The sequence below is a fragment of the Bombus vosnesenskii genome, unplaced genomic scaffold (genome assembly GCF_011952255.1).
Source record: "Bombus vosnesenskii isolate JDL3184/JDL3185 unplaced genomic scaffold, Bvos_JDL3184-5_v1.1 scf7180000013314, whole genome shotgun sequence".
Classification (NCBI taxonomy): domain Eukaryota; kingdom Metazoa; phylum Arthropoda; class Insecta; order Hymenoptera; family Apidae; genus Bombus; species Bombus vosnesenskii.
This window is the reverse complement of record NW_022882960.1, coordinates 168,469-189,701: the sequence shown is the minus strand read 5'-3', so window position 1 is coordinate 189,701 and position 21,233 is coordinate 168,469. Positions and strand designations below refer to the sequence as shown.

At 44.8% G+C, this 21,233-nt stretch overlaps 1 protein-coding gene and 1 long non-coding RNA gene across 6 annotated transcripts in view; one reads left to right on the top strand and one right to left on the bottom strand.

Moving 5' to 3' along the window:
* The window catches only part of LOC117235193 (3-phosphoinositide-dependent protein kinase 1), a 407,170-nt gene that overhangs the window by 302,821 nt on the left and 83,116 nt on the right, over positions 1 to 21,233 (top strand). The window contains exon 1 of one of the 5 annotated variants that reach the window (XM_033496998.1): positions 2,902 to 3,093. The exons of the other annotated variants lie outside the window; for them this stretch is intronic. Within the exon in view, the coding sequence (XP_033352889.1) occupies positions 2,917 to 3,093 (177 nt within the window). The 5' untranslated portion in view covers positions 2,902 to 2,916. Of the gene's footprint in view, positions 1 to 2,901; positions 3,094 to 21,233 lie in introns of those variants that run through there. 5 annotated transcript variants of the gene reach the window in all.
* Positions 1,296 to 2,746, bottom strand: LOC117235197. Its single transcript, XR_004493640.1, has 3 exons — positions 2,651 to 2,746; positions 1,739 to 2,547; positions 1,296 to 1,599 (listed from the first exon to the last, which is right to left on the bottom strand). It is a non-coding gene; the product is annotated as an uncharacterized LOC117235197 (long non-coding RNA).

The following is a 21,233-nucleotide window of genomic DNA, read 5'->3' as shown; positions in this document are numbered from 1 at the left end:
CGCGGCCGAAAACCGATCGCGTGCAATTCGCCACCGGATAAAACAAATAAACATCAGTGCGTGCCACGACTGGCTTGTGAAGCTGGCGGGCAACGTCGAACGCGATGCGATAGTTTTGTCTTTCGACGTTGCGTAAGCTTCGCCAGGTTGAAAGGACTGGATCGAATAGCGTCTTCGACGTCTGAAGTTTCGGACCAGATGGTTCCTCGTTGTTACCCAGTTACGACCGCTGTTAATTATTCGCGAGTTTTGCGACTAATGTAAGAATAATACACGGTATTCCATGGAAATTTTTATGTATCGAAAAATTAGAAAATGCGCAACTGTATTTACATAACACAATGCCGTAGAATATCTGACCGGCGGAACCTGACGTGAAACTTAGTACGTGTTGCGTCAGGAATGAAAGTAGATCCGCCAAATGTCATACTCCGCGTAACTGATTACTAACGGTAGTTACGAATGTTAAATACCACGTGCGATACAAATATCGAAATTCGAATTTGGCTGGCCGCGAAATTAGAATCGTTTGGCTAAAGGCAAACGATCATCGAAACAACGAACGATCAAATATTTGGAATATCTAGAACGGAAGATTCTAAATAGAAGAGATAAGGATGTGACTAAGAGAACCAAAGGGAACTGGCACATCCTACGAGCGATAAAGACTTAAACAACAATGATTTAATCGCTTTGTTTATACGCGAATTCCACCGCGCGCCGGATTCGAACACGTTGAGTCGATGGTAGTGAAAACAAACGCGATCACGGAGGATGAAGACAATTTCCGAGCGTTGCTCGTAATCCGCCTTCCGGCCCGCACGCGTTATACAACGCAATCAACGAGGTATGGAACGGAAGCCACGTTCCTGGGAAGTCACGTGGCCAGCCGGTCCTACGGCCTCGGTTCTTCGATACTTCTCACGACGCGTCTCGGAAGTCCTGCGTTGTCTGCCGTTCGCTTGTCGAACGCTATTCCCTCGCAACGACGACCCTACGAACGATGGTCGCTCGTTCACCTTGACCTAGGTCGAGTGCAACCATCGAACGCGTTCTCCACGCAAACTTCACCGTGATCTTCTTTGTTCGACATCGTTTCTGGATCGCGGCCGAACGACACCGCGCGCGTGTGATTAGGCCTCTGAGCGCGTTCACACGTTCGCCGACGGGATATACGCTTGGCAATGTGAACGACACGCTTTTTAGAAAGTGACGATGTTATTGTGTACCGACTGAGCGCGATAATCGAAGGAAAACCGAGTTCCCGAAAGACGGAAGAGAAGCCCCTGGAGTTTTTGATGTTCGCGTGTTGAAAAAGGAAGGATGAAGTCAGCAGGGACTTCCATGACAGGCCGAGCCAGAGATGTAATTATATTGTCACTTTAAACACCGAGTATACATGAATAATCCATAGAGTGGGAAAGAACAAAAGTCTTTCGCCAGGGAACGCGTCAACGTGGCGCGGACATAATGCATCAGAGCCGCGTAGTTCCGGGACGGTAGAAAATCGTCCGTGAGAGTAGAAATCTCGAATATTCTGAAAAGTAGGCAGCGAGACGGCGGCGCCTCGTGTTTCTCATGCGGAGACGGTTTCTCTTGCTAAAACAGATCATATGCAAAAACTTGCGATGGATGCGCTCTTTGAGCAACCGATTAGCGTTCGACGAGAAACTAGTCCATCCAGAAATCTAATTGTCAAGAAGGAATTCGTGGAAACGAAAGAGATAAAAGTACTTACATATGTATTTCCGAAAGAAGAAATCTTTTGTCCAACTGCCAGTCTTCGGGTACGGAGAATCGCCGAGCGATTTCGCCCGTTGTCGCAGAGACAATGGAAGATTCAGCGTGAAGGCGATAGCGAGCTTCCTGTTTACACCAGCCTACCAACGGGAACGTAGGCTGTAGCGGGTGTTCTAATCGCGAACGTGCCGCTATTCGCATGCTGGTCGCGCATCTCGGCGAACGTGTGTGAATCGTCTGGCGACAAAGGCTTGTCCCGAGTCTACCTTCATTCACGTTCGTTCGAAGAAACGGGGAAACGGGAAAATACGCTGGAAAAGTTCGTTGGGGCCCGGAGAACAGTACGTCGCGCGCATATTTATTCTCTGTTGGCGCCGCTTAACAATCTCGTTATTTTATTTATAAATCATCGACGAACATAGAAGCTTATTTTCACGATCCTATTTCTTCGTGGCCGCGTTGGCGCGCGAATAGACACGCGAATGGCCACACGTCGTCAATGTCGCCGATTCCACTGGAACAGCCGCTTCACCATGACACATCGGCAGGAATAACTGGCCGATTTAAAAGCGGCTGGTTAATCGTTACCGGCGTGCCCGTAATTGCCTCACACGGCTAATAATAGAGCATCTTTAGAGCTGGCTCGTTTCAACGTGCCTTAGCGCTGATTCATCGGGACTTTTGTTTATTGTTTACGTCCCGGGGGCGACCATTGGTTAACTTTCCTGCTGGTTCGGGAACAGGCGGCTTCTGCGGCCGCTTTGACTCGTTTTCGTTCGACATGCTTGCAAGGTTCGTTGGCTGCAGCTAAAGAGAGCACAAACGGTAAACTTGTGTATGCGAAATAATACGCATGTATCATAGTTATTTATATTTAGCGATAAAGATCATCCATATCGAACAATTTTACCGTGCAATTCTCTTTCTGAAATACGACGTAACACGACCCAGATATTGCATTCTGCGATACATTTGCTATACAACATCGTCCAGAAAAATTGTCGCTGAAGTATCGGGCGCAAATCAGTGGCCACTAATTGTCCGGACCACACACGCGATTCCCTCTTTAGTTCGATGGCGAGCGCGTCCGATTGTCGCACGCTATTAATAGTCGTCTCTATCGGCGAGCATCGAGAACGTCGCTAGTATACCGAGTGACTCTCTATATTTAGCTCGATGGTGTCGCGCACAGGTGTGAACGCCGCATACCTGGCCGCGCATCCCGACTTAAAGGTGCATGCACACGCGCCGCCGTGCCGTTGTAAACAACAGCGGCCGTGGGAGCCGCGCGTGCGGCTGATTCACATTCCGGGCGCGCGAGGCCAGCCTCTAGGTTATCGGCTAACGAGCACTGTGAGTACACCAGATTTTATGAAACTGTAGCGATAAAGTTGCGTTCGGTCCTGCAAATTAATGCAACGAATACCGAATCTGGCCGCGGGGACGAACACGAGAGTAAACGCGTCGGCGTCGCGGCGTACGAAGCCAGAGGGTGGAGAGTCGTTTGTATGCCGTTCCCAGGGGCAGCCGTGTTTTCGAAGAACGATTAAAACGAAGGATCGGAGAATTTACTGCGTCGTTGGTCGTGCACGCGATACCAAAGAACGCGGAGTTAAACCCCGCGTTTATAACGTTACGATAAATTGCGTAAACGACGCGTCGCGTGCGCCAAAAGCGGTCAGATTGCCGGAACGTGTCACGTTCCACTCGCGTTTTATCTTCTGTCCAATTGAATCGATCCATCTACCATATTTTCATCCGTTCTCACGTTCGTCTTACCGACACTTCAATTTTTTCTCCCTCCAACATTTATCGTCTTTATACGGTAATTTTTGTACCGCGTCGAAGGTCAGACTTTATAAGGACACACGCCGCGCATGCACGGCTATTCAATCGCAATTACATACGAGCGACAACTATTTCCGTTCCTCGCTTTATCTTATTCTACGCGATACGATGAAATCTAATCGCGCTGTTGTTACTGTTACGCGTCTTCGTTCGAGGAAAGGCGAGAGCCGTTATAGACGGTACGTGTTGATTTAACAAAAAATCAGAATAAACGTAAGTCGTAAATACATATTGTTGATCGATCGATCAAACGCCCGAGGCTTAATCTCCGTAAAAACAGCGTGAGACAGTCACGCACATTTGAATGGAGATTGAGCAAAAAATTCTAATTATTAACGATGTTGCGCTTTAACTCGTGACACGGGTGAGCTTACAGGCGTCGATTCGCGAAAGTCGCGAGCACCTGCCCACGGCTGTACATTGCTTCCCGAGGTCGCAAATAACACAGGATGGGAACGCATCGCGCCACTTATTCGCATTCCTCTCGTGGCACCGTCCACGTTTATTATGAGTGACGGTCGGAAGGATAGGTCGGAGCAACGTTTCTTTATCGCGCGATATCTTGCTCGCTCAAGCCGCCCATCGACCTTCCGTCGAGAGGAAGCGCGAGAATCTATCTCGACCTTCGATTCGAGAGCTTGTGTACGAACGGAATGTTTGCAAGATTTTTGCAAGATGTTTGCGAATATAGCTTGTGCAAAATATTTTGATCGATTTCTTTAAGGGTAGTTTTACTTTAATAGGTATCGGTGTACATAAATAAATTGATGCGAAATCGTTCAAGTGCGGGAAATTTGTATTGCGCGCAGTACAAAAGTGAAGTCATCGTATTTTAAGAAATAAGCAAATGCATGTTTACGCATATTTTTTTTTACCTCGTTTTCACTGCCTTCTTGTTTGCCAAACTTTTTTTCTGCGATACGCACGTAGTTGTTTTTACAACCATCTTGCTGGCAAAAAAGAGAACCTTTTTTTACCGCTAAAAGAAAACATATTTTTCTTCGAGGTTGTGTCAAGGCCACGAATTATTTCCTCAGCGAAACCACTAGTTCTTCATCGCTGTAACGTCGTAAATAGTAGAAGAACGAGTTTAACCATAGATCGCGTGCGCGTCCTTCGTGCGCGGTCCTTTCTACGCGTTTACCTTGTGCTAATGATCCAATAAACTTTGAAATATCGTTTATTTACAAACAACTTACATAAGAATTGTTTGCATGCAAAAATAGAAGCACTGGATACGTTTCAAACGGCGATAACCGAACGCTGTTGTTCGAGATCCTACGATCGATATCGTTACCGCATCATTACCCGAGCTTTTTCCTAGCCAGCTATTGCTTCTGACAACAGGCAAGCCTACCCCTACTTTCGCCGTTCCCCTACAAAATATCCCTCGCATAAACTACAATTTTACGAGTGTTTGTTTCTCTTCGGTCGATAATTTGCCAAAGAACGTTGCTTTTTTTCAATGAGGTCCACGGGCAAAGAGCGTTTATCTACGCGTGAAAAAAGATTAGAGATGCCGCAACAACGGCGTGGGCGTCTCCATCGCTGTCTGTTTTCCACCGCCTCCAAAATTATTCTTTCGAAATCTCGTCTCCAACAGCTTTCCTCGTGCTAAGAATCGTTTAATAAAGTCTTGTGAGAAAAACTCGGCTGAATCGTAATGCTTTCCAAGCATCGATTACATAAAAGTCAGTGGCGTCGTAACACGAGCGTCGGCCAGTGAAAAAAGGGACGACAGAACGGAGCGACACATGACGCTTTTATTATCGCAGCCGATGCGTAGACGCGCAATACGGCCATAGGGATGAGCACGCGCCATCGCCGTAAGATAAACCATAATTGCGCGAATATAAATGCATGTCATTGTTAGCACATGATACGCGTTACTCGGCAGTAAATCGCGCGATATCTAATACCTGGCCGGAAAAACGCCTAATCTAGGAGCGCGTGCGTCGAGAATGTGTACACTAGGTGCACGTGAATCTACACCTGTTCGTCGTTTGGAAAACTGATATCTCGCCGATGGAGACATCGCAGGTTTCGAGTTTTATCTATCTTCTTGCCACTACTTCCTCTTACCTCTAGGGCAAAGAAACTCACACCACGTTCACGCAACTTTTTATCGTCTCTTTTCTCGATCGACTCCACTTTTTTTTTTTTTTTTTACCAAACATTGAAAAATATAAAGAAGCGTCCTCGAAGCGCAATCTAACGAAAACACGCATAAGGAGAAGTAAAAAAAAAACGAAGCAATGCGTCGTTGCATGCAGAAGGAGTCACGATCACGCCGCGTGCACGCTATCGTCGATGTGCAGACAGGCTGAAGTGTCACGACCGATGGGAATAACAATGGCAACAACAACAACGAGGGCAAGTTGCTGGTGTGACGCGATCGGTCGAAAGTCCGGATTCCCCGACGGCCTGGTTTCCGGCGATGGGCAAAAGTCGGACGAATAACTGCGGAATTACTTTCCGCGAAGCGCGGGAATAGAATCGACGCCGATTATCGACGGCCAATATTTGATTTTCCTACGACCGGTTCGCGGAATCTCGCACGCTTTATCCCGTGTTCCGCGAACGGCTGTCATCGATGCTGATTAAACATCGTCTATCGTTAACGCAGCTTGACAGTTTTCACGTTTTCGAGTACTTGGATATTTTTAAAGGAAATTCTTCGTAAAAAATGGTCAACAAGTGTAGTTGAAGTAGAACTAATCGATACTTTTAGGCTGCCGTTTGAAATCTTATCTTTTGCACGCGTATTGTGCAAGCTCGAGTGAAAGCGAAAAGAGATTTCAAGCAGTAAACTTCGATACCTCCCTGATTACGTCTATGCGTACATATTAGGAGTGATGAGAAACGCGGTACGTTTTAGAGAAAATACCAGCGATTTCTCACGCTTCTTCTCGCGAACTAATGACACATACGCTTCGGGCAACTATCTGTCATGCACGATACGTGCCAACGTGACGTATCCGCGAAAATGTGTCGAAATCTTTCGCGCTGATACCACCGACTCGCTTGCTCGCAAATTCCTCCTTTGTGCTTCGATCAAGACGAATCTGCTACAGAGATACTGATCGGCATAACATGCATATTATTCATCTATATATGTATTTAATTCGTGTAGAACGAAGGTAAACACACGCTAATCATCAGTTCGGAGGAAAATTATATCGAGAAGATTGCTTGTGTCAATATCGCAATAATCCTCTGTAATATATCATAGGATATTATTTATTTTTGAACAACCGTTATTCCAGTTACCCCTTAGCTAGAACAAACTTTCCAAGAACAGTGGTCGCTTTTTCACGGCAATTCCGCCGGAGGAAGAAATTTTATTCGCGACGAAATCGACACGATGACAGTTATAAGTTGGTTTAAAAAAGCACATAAATCGTGCGAAGAACGCCGCGACAAAGAAAGATAACCCGCGCGAGAATTTGTTATGAGCATAGCTCTCTCGGGGTCGCGCGAAAAAAAAAAAAACTCCCAACCATGAAAAGCCGTCGTAAAATCGGCGAGGAAAACGAAAATTTCGCGGTTTGACTGTTTATACGCTGGTTCGCTATAAAACTTCCGCGATGAAGGCGACTGTTTTTTTGCTGCGAACAGCTAAACGTCGCTCGGTGTGCTTTACAACCTCGCTCGAGTTATTTCCGAGGAAACATTCTCGTCGATGCGGAAATCTGAGAAAATGCGATTAACAACGTATAGGGAAACGTATGATAATTCTTCAATATTTGAACATAGTTTAGTGTATTACCGTGAAAAATTAGCCGTTCGAATTCCGACGTATCTTTAATCGATAAGATTTTCAACTCGAGGCATGTCCAGTCGAGGAAACCATCGATAAATCGATCGATCTACGTCGATTGTTTCGCGAGTACCTAAGTAGTAGCTTTATCGACAATTAGAAAGTGAAAACAACGAATTCGACGTATCCTCGGCCGACACGCGATGCAAATGCGTACTTTCTATCCATAAAAATCAGGTAGACTTCAAATGAGAGAATGTTTAACCTCTAGGAGAACACGTCTACAGAAATGGTAACGGAAATTGGTATCTTAAACAGCATCGTAATGTATCGTATTTGGCCTGTTCGTTTGTCGACCTTCGAAAAATATAGTAAAAAGAAAATGCGTTTAAAAGTTATACAAGTAGACGAGGAAGTGAAAGGCGAAATAATGTTTTAGAATCGCCGCGAGTGATATAATTATTTCGAATTCGAGTCTCGATCGCAACACTCCTTTCGAAGAATCGAACTGTTTAAAATATTTCTAGCTAAGCGATGTTTAGGCACGGAATTCATTCCGATCTATAAGTGCCCCGTGACGCTGCCTCCCACGCTCGTTACGCGTCTCTGCAATTCCTATTCTCGTCTAGAGCCATTGATTCATCCATGTCACGACCACGAATTACTTAAACAAATAGCTGCCTCCGAATGAACACAATACATTCTTGGAACTCCAATGAGGTTGCAATGCTGACCAAACACTGGAACACACTTCTAAGAGAGCACACCCGGAAGCCTGGAACAATTCCAGCTACGATAATCGATCCAGTCTAGTAGTAACTTCGTGACGATTAATTCCCAAACAAACATATCTCGATATGTAATTCCATAGTTTATCACTTTTTGCCCATTTACGTGTGCTATATTCGTGCACTCGTTGTCCACGTGTTCCAAGGCGGACGCTTCGTGTCTCGAGATCATCTTGTCACGTGGTACAGAGCGTGACAATAAGCACGCTTTAACCATTTAATTGTCTTAACCGTTGGCATCAGGGCGTAACAGAACGAAGAACATCGTCGGTCAGAGTCCAGAACGCGAACCGTCGAACGCAAGAGCTCGCAAGCCAACGCTACCGGGAATCGGCGCGCGAAAGAATGTTTACGAGGGAGGAGCTGCGCGGGAACATTCCCACCCGGGAATGTCACGTTTCTACCGGGAACATTCGGTGTTTGCTCAGATGTTTCTAGGTATTACGAAGCCGTCAAACAGGCGAAAACATGGTTAAGCGCTTACAAATATTAGCAAACAATGTGTGAATAATCACGCGAATATCGCTTAATGATTAAAGATGTTTGTAGAATCCAATAGACGCGCATATGAATTTTCGAGCATTTTACGAGAAAGTAAACTGTTGCAAAACGAAGAATAATGAAAAATAGATTAATCGTTCAACGCAAGAGAATTATCGGATCTGATATAGATTTGTCAATTCTTGATACGCGTATAGTCATTTTGTTTCTTCGTATGCCGAGTAATAACGAGAAACACTGATTTCCCGTAAAAGTTCTCGACGCGCGCGTAGATAAAGACCGACATTGACGATCAACAGGGCGAAGGAAAAACAGGAAAAAACCGGTATAGATTGACGAACGCGAGGGTAAATAGGCGAACCATCGATGTCCTCTCCTTATTCCCGGAAGCTTATCTGCCTAGCGGCGATTGGTGGCCGCGCGAACGTGCGTAACGTACGAAACGAGTTTGCACCTTTTGCGCGTACGGTTCTTCCCGACTTGGCAGAGAATTCCAGGTAATCGGTCTGCCACGAACTGCGCGTGTCGCAAAGTACGATTATCCAGCTCTTCACCTTTGAATCTCGAAAGGAAACTAAATCTGTACAAACTTTACATAAGAACGTTTAGTATGGATAAATTGGTTAGTTATAATTGTTTCGATCGTCTATTATTAATTAAAAATAAATACACGATAAAGGTATCTCTGAACGAGAACTTGCCACGTGAAGTTCACCGCTCGATCGGAAAACAGCGCGAAGGCTGTAATTCTGGCGCGTACTCCTTGCGTTTGCGTTTTCCTATTAAAGAGCGGCTCGTCTGGAGGGATCTATATTTTTGGCCGATCCATTGACTCGGGGCGGTTTAGTCATGCCACTTGGTACGGTGCCCAGTGACTGTTTGCGCAATAACGTATCAGCTGAACGTGAAATGTCAGAGTGCCTTCCGTGAGCGTGCGTCAAAAAGATGCACGCCACGAATTCACCTCGACGAAATTCCACCGCGATAAATATTGATCGGAATGCGAGCTGATTTTTCTGCGCCTCGGTAAGATTCTTCTGCGTCTCGAACGACGAGGAATCGCATCATCTCTTTAACAACGCGACTGCAAACCGTAACCATGTTTACCGACTCAAAATCGATCATCGTTTATCGCCTTCTACGAATTCTGCTTCGTTTTCTATATGTAGGTCGATGCGGAGTACGATTGGCTGGGTGGAATTTACGTTTCCAAGACGAGAACCAGAAATTCACTTTTACGTGGCCGTCGATGTGTCTAGGAATTCATTTAAATGAATTGTTTTCAGAGGAAAAGCGAGTTAGTTAGAATTACCATCGCTTTTAGAATACCATGAAATTTATCCTTCCGAGAACAATCGCGACTACCTTGAATTTACATTTTCAATCGTGATCGTTCAGTTTCTTTTGTTTATCAAATGTGGCTATGAAAAATGTATCCCACGAACGTTCCCATTTCTCATATTTGACTCGTACTTTTTTTTTTTCGAATGTCCTAATGCTTCGTCAGACGTCTAGCGACACACTGACACTCTAACCAATGCATCAAACGCTGGAACATTAACATAACCGCCGGTGAGACGATGTGTTCGGAATGAAAACGAAGAAGCTAGGCCAGCATGACGTTCGCGCGCCTAGCCGCGCGATCGTATACGACCGTTCACACCGATGAACATAACTGTTGCGTGTTTTCGCGTTCCCGTTTGCGTCTAGGTCAAGAACGCGACGCGGCAACGCGTGTACGCGTCGTAACGTAATTCGAAAAATACGAGGCGTATTTATTAGAGATGATCGTATCTAGGTCCGACGATGTCGCCACGCGTGAATCGTTCGTTCCTCGACGCCCACCACAACGAATGACGAATGCCGCGGAAAAAATAAATATGAATCCGCCGTTCTTCTCGACAGTCGAGTCGAGTCATTGAAATGTTCCGAGGAACGTTGCGCAATCGTTCGACTACTCGATAGTTCGAGAATAAAATGATTATTATTAAATAGAACGCTTCTGTGTTGCACCAGTTTCCTCCTTGTTAAACTGACTACTTCCGCAGCGGACCACTGTCCCTCCGTCATCGAGCGGAACACTTCCGCGCTGAATCAAATACTCGCTAGCCGAGTTAGTCAGCTCCCCATCGGATTAAACGTTTCCGAATCGACACAAATGTCCCCTGACAATCGGTCTAAGGTCTTTACGTTCGATCGTTTAGTAGTAGATAAACGCTTTTGATCAATACTAAATGCACGACTTTTGTTACTTGGATAGATTCGTTATTACAAGTGGTAAGAAGTAGAAAATGAGGAATGATTGCTAAGAATAGCGCTTAAGGGTTCATTTGCCTCCATTGTGATAACATTTCCACTGATTTTAGATCGTTACTTGTTTTTGCCAAAGGTATCTCATCAATTACGTACAGCGTGGTAACTATCCGCTTCTTCTTAAATCAGCTATTCAGACTGGAGTAAGCAGTGGCGATAAAGGAAGCACCCGGCGAGGAATGTTAATCGTCGGCTTCGAAGGAAACACAAACCAAACCAGAAAGAACGGCGGGCTTCGGTCAATGCGTTTCTTCGTTCTTATTTCCCTCTTCGAACCTATTCAATAAAATCTCGGCCGCTCTCCATTACCCTTCGCTTTATCCACGAATCGTTCGATCGTAATTATTCGGCTGCCCATAAACGGAAAGATCTCGATGTCGCATCTTTTCCATTGGTTCCTTTCGAAATTCTTCCTCCATTGAAATATGTCGAGGGAGCAAAGCGGAAATTGTAAAAGAGTGCCAGCTGGCTTTCGAGGCGGAACGCGATAACCGCGTCGGCGTTATCGTGTGGAGACGAGGCGTCGTTGTCGTAGCTGAACGTTGGTCGAGTTCGTTGAGTTCGTTACGGCTGATAAAAGGTTCGCGATCGTGTAAACTGCACGCTTGTCGCGTTTCATTCATGGAAACGCCACCGCCATCGTCGCCGACACGACGTAGCCGTGGGATCAACGTTTTTATTTCCAACGGAAGACCAATATCGCAGACGCGATAACCGCCGTGCACGCAGGTAACACACGGAAGCTCGCGTCACCACGATCGGATATGCACGCTGCTTTCCTCTTGTGTGCTTAGCTGCGCTCTTTCGCATTGGCGCCGAACTATATAACTCCTGTGTCTCGTTCAAATTGGTTTTAATTTTCGGTACTACGAAAAATATGTTGAAGTTCAAAATATTGTGCATTGCATTTCGTTAATGAGGCACAGGTCGCACATTCTTGCTGCAATTTTATTGGTGATTTTTATCATAGAACTCTGTTTTTTTTTTTTTTTTAAATTGATCGGAAAGCTACAAATAATAATTATTGATAAGAAAATGTAAAAGAGAAAATCGAAAATCAAGTGCATCGAGAGACTAGTTAGACGCAAGATTTATCTAACGTCGATGTCAACGTTACAGCATCGGTCACCGTACGCCACTGGTATCGAACGAATGGTGTGTTCAGCAAATATTTCTCGAACGCTTCGGCAGCCGTCGAAATTTTTCGAAGCGTATCTCCGTCGATTTCCTGGATCCGAAAAGTAAACCGGATCCAACAGACCTGGACAGACTCGGATATACTTTATATCCATTATCACTTTATATCCTTTAGGTATATCCATAATGAAAGAGCTACTTGTCCTCCTAAAATTTCACTTCGATCCTTCGTTTAAGTCGCTTATGTTTCATAATTTTTATGCATTGCAATTTTGATGATTCGCCGTTCCCACAATTTTTCTATGCTTCGTTTTCAACCAATCATGCCCTCCGTCATTAGATAAAATTATATCTTTGCGTTACTCACTCATCTTTGGTTAACGTAACGTTCTAAATGAATCGAGAGTTAGTCATAATGACGTGGCTGTCGATATGTTAATTAAGATCCTTGCTCGTCGCGATTCGGAATTTCTTACGAATAGAATTATTTCTGATAACGTCCTTGCATAGAAGCGCGAGGTTCGAGACGAGCGAACGCTCTCGAGGAATGCGGAAGGTGCGACCAGTCGGTTCACCGGTGTCACCTCGAATTATTATCGATGTCTTGTAGTACCGAGGAAATAGTTTAATTGAATCGATGTAATTAGTCGATCGCTGATTCATGAAATTATTTCTTTAATTTCGAAGGAAGTTGTTGTCGCACGATGTAAACAATAAATAATGCATTCGCGTGAATCATATAATGACTTCTCGATGATTTAATCGCGTGACGGTTCGCTGGGAGTGAACCATACGTGTTACCGACATTTATCTGGCACGTATCAAATACAATCTCTCATAAAAATTTCAATATCCCATTAGAGATTTAGACATGTTTTATGGATGAATATTTTATAACTCTCTCTCTCCCTCTCTCTCTCTCTTTCTCTCTCTCTGAAGAATTTTTAGAATCGATTTTCAATTCATCAATTCGTGGAAAAGACTGGGTGGTAAAATTTCTTTTATTAAGAGCGATTTCGGAATTACACGTGTCGCCTTTCGTTCAGGCTCATCTTTCTATTCACATATATAAGCACGCACCTTTTCTAACTCTCTCTCTCTCTCTCTCTCTCTTTTATTCTTAGAAATTTAAATATACATATTTCGATGCTCAAATTTTCAAATATTTAAATTTTCAAATGCAGCGTTCGATCTCTAACGCAGTTAGCCACGATACTGACAAAATTTCGAACATTATATTCTATGTTCAAACAAACAATTGTCAACCGACAAACGATATTCACGCGCGTTGAGCAGATTGGAGGATTCCGCTGGAACCCCCCAGAAAATATACAGCGGTTGCGGCGCGGCGGTAGCGCGCGCGCTCCGAGAGACCGTGGCGCGGACAAACGCGGAGGTTGTCCGCTTTCAGAAAACCGGCTCCCCTGAATTCAAGCGGCATTCCACGACGCGGCGGCAACAAATCACTCGGATCGTCATTCCCGCGGATTCACGGCAACCATCTGATCACGATGTACCTTCGTGTTGCGGCTAGAGATCTCGCGGCGCGTTTTCGCGCGAGATCGTTAGGGATGCCGCTTACACAAGAGGCCGCCGTGCTCTCTCGCCGGTTGCATAATACCACTGGCTATTTATGTAGATCGGCGTATAGGCGCGTTATATAAATAGAACGCCGCATACTCGCAGCTTTTCTTTTCTTTTGCTTGGCGTACGAACCGCGGCCGATTGTGTCTGGCTGCCTGGCCAGCTGGATCTCCTTCCACCACACCCCGCAAGGTGCCGCCGACCGTTCTGATGCTTTGCTCGGATCGTAGAGAATTCGTTTGATAGCTTTATTACTGGTATTCCTGTCGTTTTGATAGCTGGCCGCGTCTGGCTCATAGAGATTCCAACGATTTACGAACGAGGAGATCAGGAAGACCGACGGCATGGTAGTTTTCGTTTCATTAATGAAATTTTACGTGTTGATTTATGCCTTGTTATCTAGTAAATGGAGATATATTTTAAGCGTAAGACAGGAAATTGCTATTGCACTTTATTCGACAATCAAACACGTTTTTGTGCCTGATTTAACACCTGTCCTTGTAACTTTTTCCCGAGGCACATACGCGAACTTTAGTAATTTACTATTCGACACTACCTGCGAAATGAAACATTGAAGCGTTATATCTTATTTTATGCTTAATGCACGGCACGAGTGTCACTCGATGTTTTAAGGTAAGAGGTTAAATTATTATCATAAATAACTCTCGCTGACTAAATCTTGGATATCTTGCGCTAGAATTTCTGTCAGCGTGTGTGTATTATTGGCGCCATGCCCTCGCTATCAGTATGAATTTCACTTTACGACGCTAAAACATCAATCGGGCAACGATAACGAGAACCACAGTCCGCAACTATTTTGTAGATAAAACTCGAAAGTTATCCAAATCTTTTCAAGGTAATACGGAACGTAAACTATAGTAAAAAGCACGCGGTTGGATAGGACAGCGAGAGTAAAGACAGCCGCGAAATCGAATTTTCCCTGGTCGATGGCGTGCTCGTCTGATTTTTGTGGTTTCACGCGTCACGCTCGAGCTACGAACCGGCGGGCATCCAGCGAGAGAGGTCGTAGTCAATTAGCGGAGGCAGATCCGCGAGATGCAAGGCCGAGCGATCGTTCGTCCAGAAGCGTACGTTCTGAACGCAAAGCACGCCGCGGTCGATCATTAATCTTACTGGTTGATAACGCAGTCGCGAACCTCACACGCAACCCTTCTTAACCTCCTGGAAAACGAGCGTTCCTTCTGAATTGACTGAGTCAATTCTTCGTGTAAAATCATACGCTTGAAGAGGAAACGGAAACGCGTCCAGAGGAAGAATCTTTCCCATGCGACGAATTAGGGTGTTAAGAGCAATCACGGTATTCAATTAAAACGACATCGAAGGCTTTTAGATTGGATTAGATTACAGATGCGATTACGTTTTATACAGATTTAGTAGAAAATTGATCTCTGTATATAACTGGATATATAAAATTATTCTAATCTGTATGATTGTGGCTGTTAAATATTCATCTAGGAAATTAATATGCTCTGTTGATTAAAATAACCGAGAAATAAGGAACGTCGCGTCTGCTTCGTAACATAATGGAAACGATGTGCTTTGAAACAATTACCATAAGAAGTCTGTAGAGCTGTTCAATTGTTTTGGAACCTTAGGTTACCATTTGGGAATTCTTAGCCATAAACGAGCTAAAAGCCCAGCAATTAACTCTCGACACTCGAGGACACTTTCGAGGCCCTTTCGCCAACGTCTATTGTTAAACAGTTTTCTCTCCGCGAGGTAACCAAAGGCGAGGGGATTACCGAGTTTTTTCAGCCATTTATTCACGAACAATGAAAGCTGGTTTAAAATACGACCACAAAAAAGAAAAACTGTATTTCCGGGGGATCGATCAATCAGAATTATTGGCAATTACAGCTACGAATTGTCGCGACTTCGTCTGCCGTCGTTGCGATATTTTGTCGACGTTAGTCCGCAACGACAGGGCGTTCGATAAATTGTCCCAATCTTTTCAAGTTGCCCGATCGAATTTGTCGACCGTCTGACTCGCTCGAGCCATCCAAATTAGCCGGATTAATATATGGGCTCGGTCAACTGCCGTAAGTTAACATTTTCAAACGAACAAAAAGAACGCTGCTGCCTTATGATCCTCAAATACTCCAAACGCACATAGTCCGTCGCTCGTCACCACTTCCATTCCAACTTTCCTCCTTTCCAGAATAAACGGACTCGTTCTCAACGACAAATGTCGCCGTAAATAAGAAGCGCTATCCTCTAACATGGAAAAATCCTCCGGAGAAGTGGTACTATTTTGAAAACGTGATCGTTAACATAAGTCCCGCAGCGGCAGCGGGGTCAAGAGAACTCGTTGATCCCGGAAAGTGGAGGCCCAAGGGGGCCCGCTTCCGGCTCAAATAAAACCGTCTGCGGGTCGAGCGAGTCGAAGACGGAATTAGAAACGGCGTTATAAACACTCGCGCGTAAATTTAGAGAGACGTCTAAGCCCTGCTTATTGACTGCCAGCTGCTTGTTTACGCGGTCTAGGACTCCAAGGGGGATGCTTTTACACGCGAGTCTCGGGATACTCGTGTGTCGCGACCGTCTCGCCGTTTTTGGAAGCTGACGAGTCACGGCACGTGCCATCCCCGTGGCGGATATAACTGGAAACGATCGAGTGGATGATTCCCGACGCTGTTATCCTTGTTACTAATTTCGGGAACGAATTGATTTGATCGAAGATCGGGTTCGAACGCTTGACATCTGGGGGTGAAGCAATAGACCGAAAGATTTATCGATGAGCTCATCGTGGATAGTTGGTGTGTAAAAGATACCCGAGGAAAATATGTTGTTCTCGTCTTAATACCCATGTTTTTTTCCTGGTTAGCGTCTGGCAGCTGTTGATTTTGTCGAAGGTATTTGGGACATTCCAGGAGTAAAGTGATGAAATACTCGATGAGTTATGAGTAAGATTGTTATTGCCCGATGTTTACGTGTCGTATAAAACCGAATAACGAGAAAATTTGTCGATTAAATTATTTCATTATATCAGGTATAAAAACTTAAGTGCTTGCTTGGAATTGCGCGGCGACTTTTTCTCGAGCACCGTACGATATTCGTACGGTTGTTGTCATTTACGTCTTCGGAGAATCGTTTGACTATACCGGCGAATACACAAGCAACGTCAATGATAACGATAAGATAAAATAGATGTTTATCTAGCGACTTGTAGTTATTATGCAACAGTTTAATCGCGAAACTGATTTCATGACGCAGCCATGTTACGCGGAGATCTGCGATTCAAATGAAATCTATCGTAAAATATTCCACGCCGAGAACGTATCAGAAAGATCTCTCGTTTCTTCAGACTTTTCTTCTTTTATCTGATGCGCTTCGTATACCGTCGCGTCTGCGTAAACATCCGTAGAAATACGCCGCAGAAACAGCCAAAGCTGCGTCATGTAATTGTGAAATTAATCATGCAATTGTTTAAATTGTCAATCTCCATACGCTGATCTTGCAGCCACCTTCGTTTCTTCCGATGTACCCATCCAATCCCGATATAGCACCAATTCCGAATCGAAGTATCTCGATACATTGCGTATAAAGAACTCGATAAACTTAAATCCAGCTTCGAATCTTCTATTTGCTACGCTATTTCTCATTGTTTTAGTCAGTCGTTCGTTCGATTGGATGTCAGAAGAAGAGGAAAAAATCAGCCAGGAACGCTCGATAGACCAGTTCATCTGCAACGAAACGATCGAACGTGTACGGGACGTAATGCGCAGGAAGGAAAACGTGGGTCACGTGGGTCACGTGGACGACGTTATTAAAATTTCCAAAGAAGCTTGCGCGTCGCTTAATCCCATTGTGCTCCGGCTGTTTATCTATCTGGGTTGTTCCGCGGTGTGCTATTTTCGTCCCTCTTTTTCCCCACCGCTCTTCTCCCTTATTTTTTTCATGAATGATCCGTGAGCTTGCAGAATGGCTGAAAACTGGGGCAGCGAAACTGTGTCATGCACCGCGCGCACGGCTCTGCGACCGTTTCAATAGGCCAGCTCGCAAGCTGCTTTCGTGCTCCACGATGGAATCGTAAATTCCTTTTTCCGTCCAATCTCTTCCTTCGCTACACAGTTCCATGATTTGCGATTATCTGTAAACATAATTAACTATTTTCCACGATTAGTTGTCAATCTTCTACACCTGACAGTCTATTTCTCGAGATTTCCTGTTTATCTGTCAACTGGAATATTCATATATATTCATGAGACATAGTAATGACACGCGTTGCTGAACCAGTCTATGAACAGAGAATCTTAAATGATATATTTCTTCTTTTCTTTCCTGCTTCTTTTTCTTTCTTTTCTTTCTTTTTGAAAGACTTACGAATTTGGAACGCAACATCGAAAGGATTTGTACGAATACATCGTCCGAAGGGTACAATCGAACGAAGCTCTTGAAATACGACTCTTTTAAGATTAAGCAGCATCTGACTGCACTTGTTATCGAAGAATGTCCTTTTTAGACTTTGCTGAAAGTTCGTGCTAAACAGAGCTTTTTCGCTGCAACCTCGTCGGGTAAAGCGCAGATCCAGGTTCCTCTGGAAAGGTAGTCACCGACAATAAAATGCTGCGCTGAAGTTCGACCTTTCCGAGCGAAAGTCTTCATTAAGCTTTCAAAGTGTAGTCTACGAGACAGTGGGCCGAGCTTTCGAACGGTGATCTTTTTAAACTGAAACGCAGTCTTATGCAAAGCTCTCGAACTATGTTCCTTTTTGACTTTGAACCATGACCCCTCGATCCTTTCCAGGACAATCTTTTCAAATATAACCAGGCTTCGTTAATCGGAAACTACGAGGAACGTTTATAGGCGGTCTTTCTAACTTTTAACCGAAACGTCGCTCGCGTCGACGCGTCAATTCTCCAACGATTTTTCATATTTGCCAAAAGAAAGAAGATCTCCAACGTTTCTTTCATAACTCCTTTTATAGAAAGTATAGGCTCAGAATAGTAGCGCACATTTAATAAAGCAGAGTAATAAATTGGTCGTTATCGAACGAAATAAACGCTCGTGTCCGCCCCTAAATATTATTCGATCGCGAGGATACGGTTTACGCGCTAAGAGGATACGCCATAAACGTTGCCGCCTCGAAAGAGACGATCGCGTTGTTTAATACTTTTGAGCCAGCTCGTAAATAATAATGAAATTTCCTACGAGCTCTCCCCTTTCGGATCTCTTATGTGCGGCGCTCTTCGATTATGTTTTCTCCGACATTTTCTCTCTTTTCTCAATTCCATCGGATTCGTTAACGCCAGATCTACCAGTAAAGCTGTCGGTATAGATGACCAGAGGATGAAGAGCAAACACGGTACAGCAGAGGAGACAGAACGTCGATTTTTTCCATGGATGCTTCCGATCGAATTTACTTTCGGATTTCGAATTCTGTCGAAATTCATTGTCGCGTACGTTGGTGTTGAAAAGCCGCGAATCTTCGGTCACCGGAGTTTCAGCGCCGTATCCCGAAGCGCAATTTATGCCACGTATTTTGCTTCCCGATCCGAATCGAGCCCCGTGCTGTAGCAACGACTACAATTTGCCGGGGGAATCGAAGACCTGTTCCGTCGATATTGGCTAATAATCTTTTATCGTCCGCGGCTCGTTCGTGCTGTCCGTTTTTATCGCGCATTGCAAAGAAAAAAAGGTAACAACAAGTAAACATGCCTTTTTATAACATGCGGATTTATTTTCGTCATTTTCTTCTCTACCTTTTCGTAATTACGCGCTGTTGCAAATCGTCGATGCATTCTTGCTCAGTTCGACGATAATCGTTCTACGTTATCGAGTAAGATTATTATTCATACGTAGAAATATATGAAATCGCGATTAAAGGGAACGAGATTCTTAAGGTCATCGATCGACAGTTCGCGACAACCGAATCGACTTATGTAAAATCGATTCGCGATCGTTGCATACGATATCGAGACAGAAACGTGGCTCGGACCGATCAATTACACTCGCTTTCTATTCCCAGTCGTGGACGCAAAAATATTAACGAAGCCCACTGGGTCCTATTCGTACAGTTCATTAAATGCAATCAGCCGAACGTATCGGTGTAATTAAAATGATTATCGGTAAGCGATTAAATCGGGAAGAGAGACGAATCGATGGCTCATCCTTTTGTGGCCGCAAATTAAGTTTCGATTTGCTTAATTGGCCAATAGCCAGTTATTACGAAGACGGGACGATGCGGTTGTGAGAATCGTGGGAAGACCAACTACGATTCTACCGCGAATAAAACCACGATAAACAACCATCCACGCGAGGCGCCGATAAACGTTACCATTTCGTGTCTCGTCGTCTTCTCGCGCATTATTTTCAGATTTCGGGCGTCCTCGTTCTATGGCGCCGCGTCGGTTCACCTAATTTTGGAAATACTAAGGTCAAACGTGCACCACTCAACGATCGATATTTATCTTTCAATATAACTGTCAGTGAAACTAATTACATCGTCCACGAATCTTGCTAGGCCAGCCAATAGGTCGAAGGAAATTTTTGGCCCGTTCGATCGAGCTACCTCGGCCAAGAAATCTGTCAGAGTCAAGTTCTTTGCGGAATCTGCTGATTCCTTGGAGACATCTGCGTATCACCGTTTCGTTCCCATATGCATATCGACGTTGCTGTCTATCCGCCTCGTTTAACGCGCTAAGATTACCCAACGATATCTGCCAAACCAAAGGATACGTTTCGTTTTCCTTCGTGGACGCTACGTTGCAACGGCACGTAAACAAATTAGTCGTCGAGGACGGAACAACTATCTTGCGACAGGCGTTGCAAACGTTATAAAGTCACTGATATCTCGCGAATTTCCAAATGAACGCGTGTCACATTTAGACGACGCTCTCCCCGCGAGCAACGTTCACAAGGGTCGCGCCGATCGAGATCGAGAAACGATTGACAAAAAGAGGGCTGCGAGCGTGCGAACCGACGCAGCGAAAGTGAATTCCGTCGGCGGTTCGACTTTCAAAATAGCAGAACACCGTGCGTTTCACGCACGTGCGTCCGTTTCAGCGAGGCCCATTGTCCAAAAGGAATTATTCATCAGCTATTAAAACGTCATCGAAATTGTTGCTTTTTTTTTCCTCGAGATCTTTCCTTTCGTCGTTCTCTTGTCTCTCGTGCAACGTCCACAGGTATTAGGAAGGCTATTAAGCTGCCGCTAATAGTATACGCTATAGACGGATCGACCTTTCCTGCCGAGATCCGTATCTCGCAGGAACCACTCGTTACTCTTGAAAATCTAACGGTATCCGGTTCGTTAGCGCTGGTCCACGATCGTATGAAGACATTACAAAAGAACGAACGATCGCGGAAGGAGAACCGCTTCGATTAATGGCACCGATTCGATTGATGTCTACCTCTTCTCGCAGGGGCCGTGGACGCACACCGACATTTGTCGAACGATCCCGTAAATCCACCAGGGATTTCTCCTCCCACCGATCGGAACGTCGATACGGGGCAAATGATATTTTTGACGAGTCTGAAGTCGGACCGGTAAAATAGCTACTTCGTTCGAAACGGAATCGCGGTTCTGACAGACTGTTGCG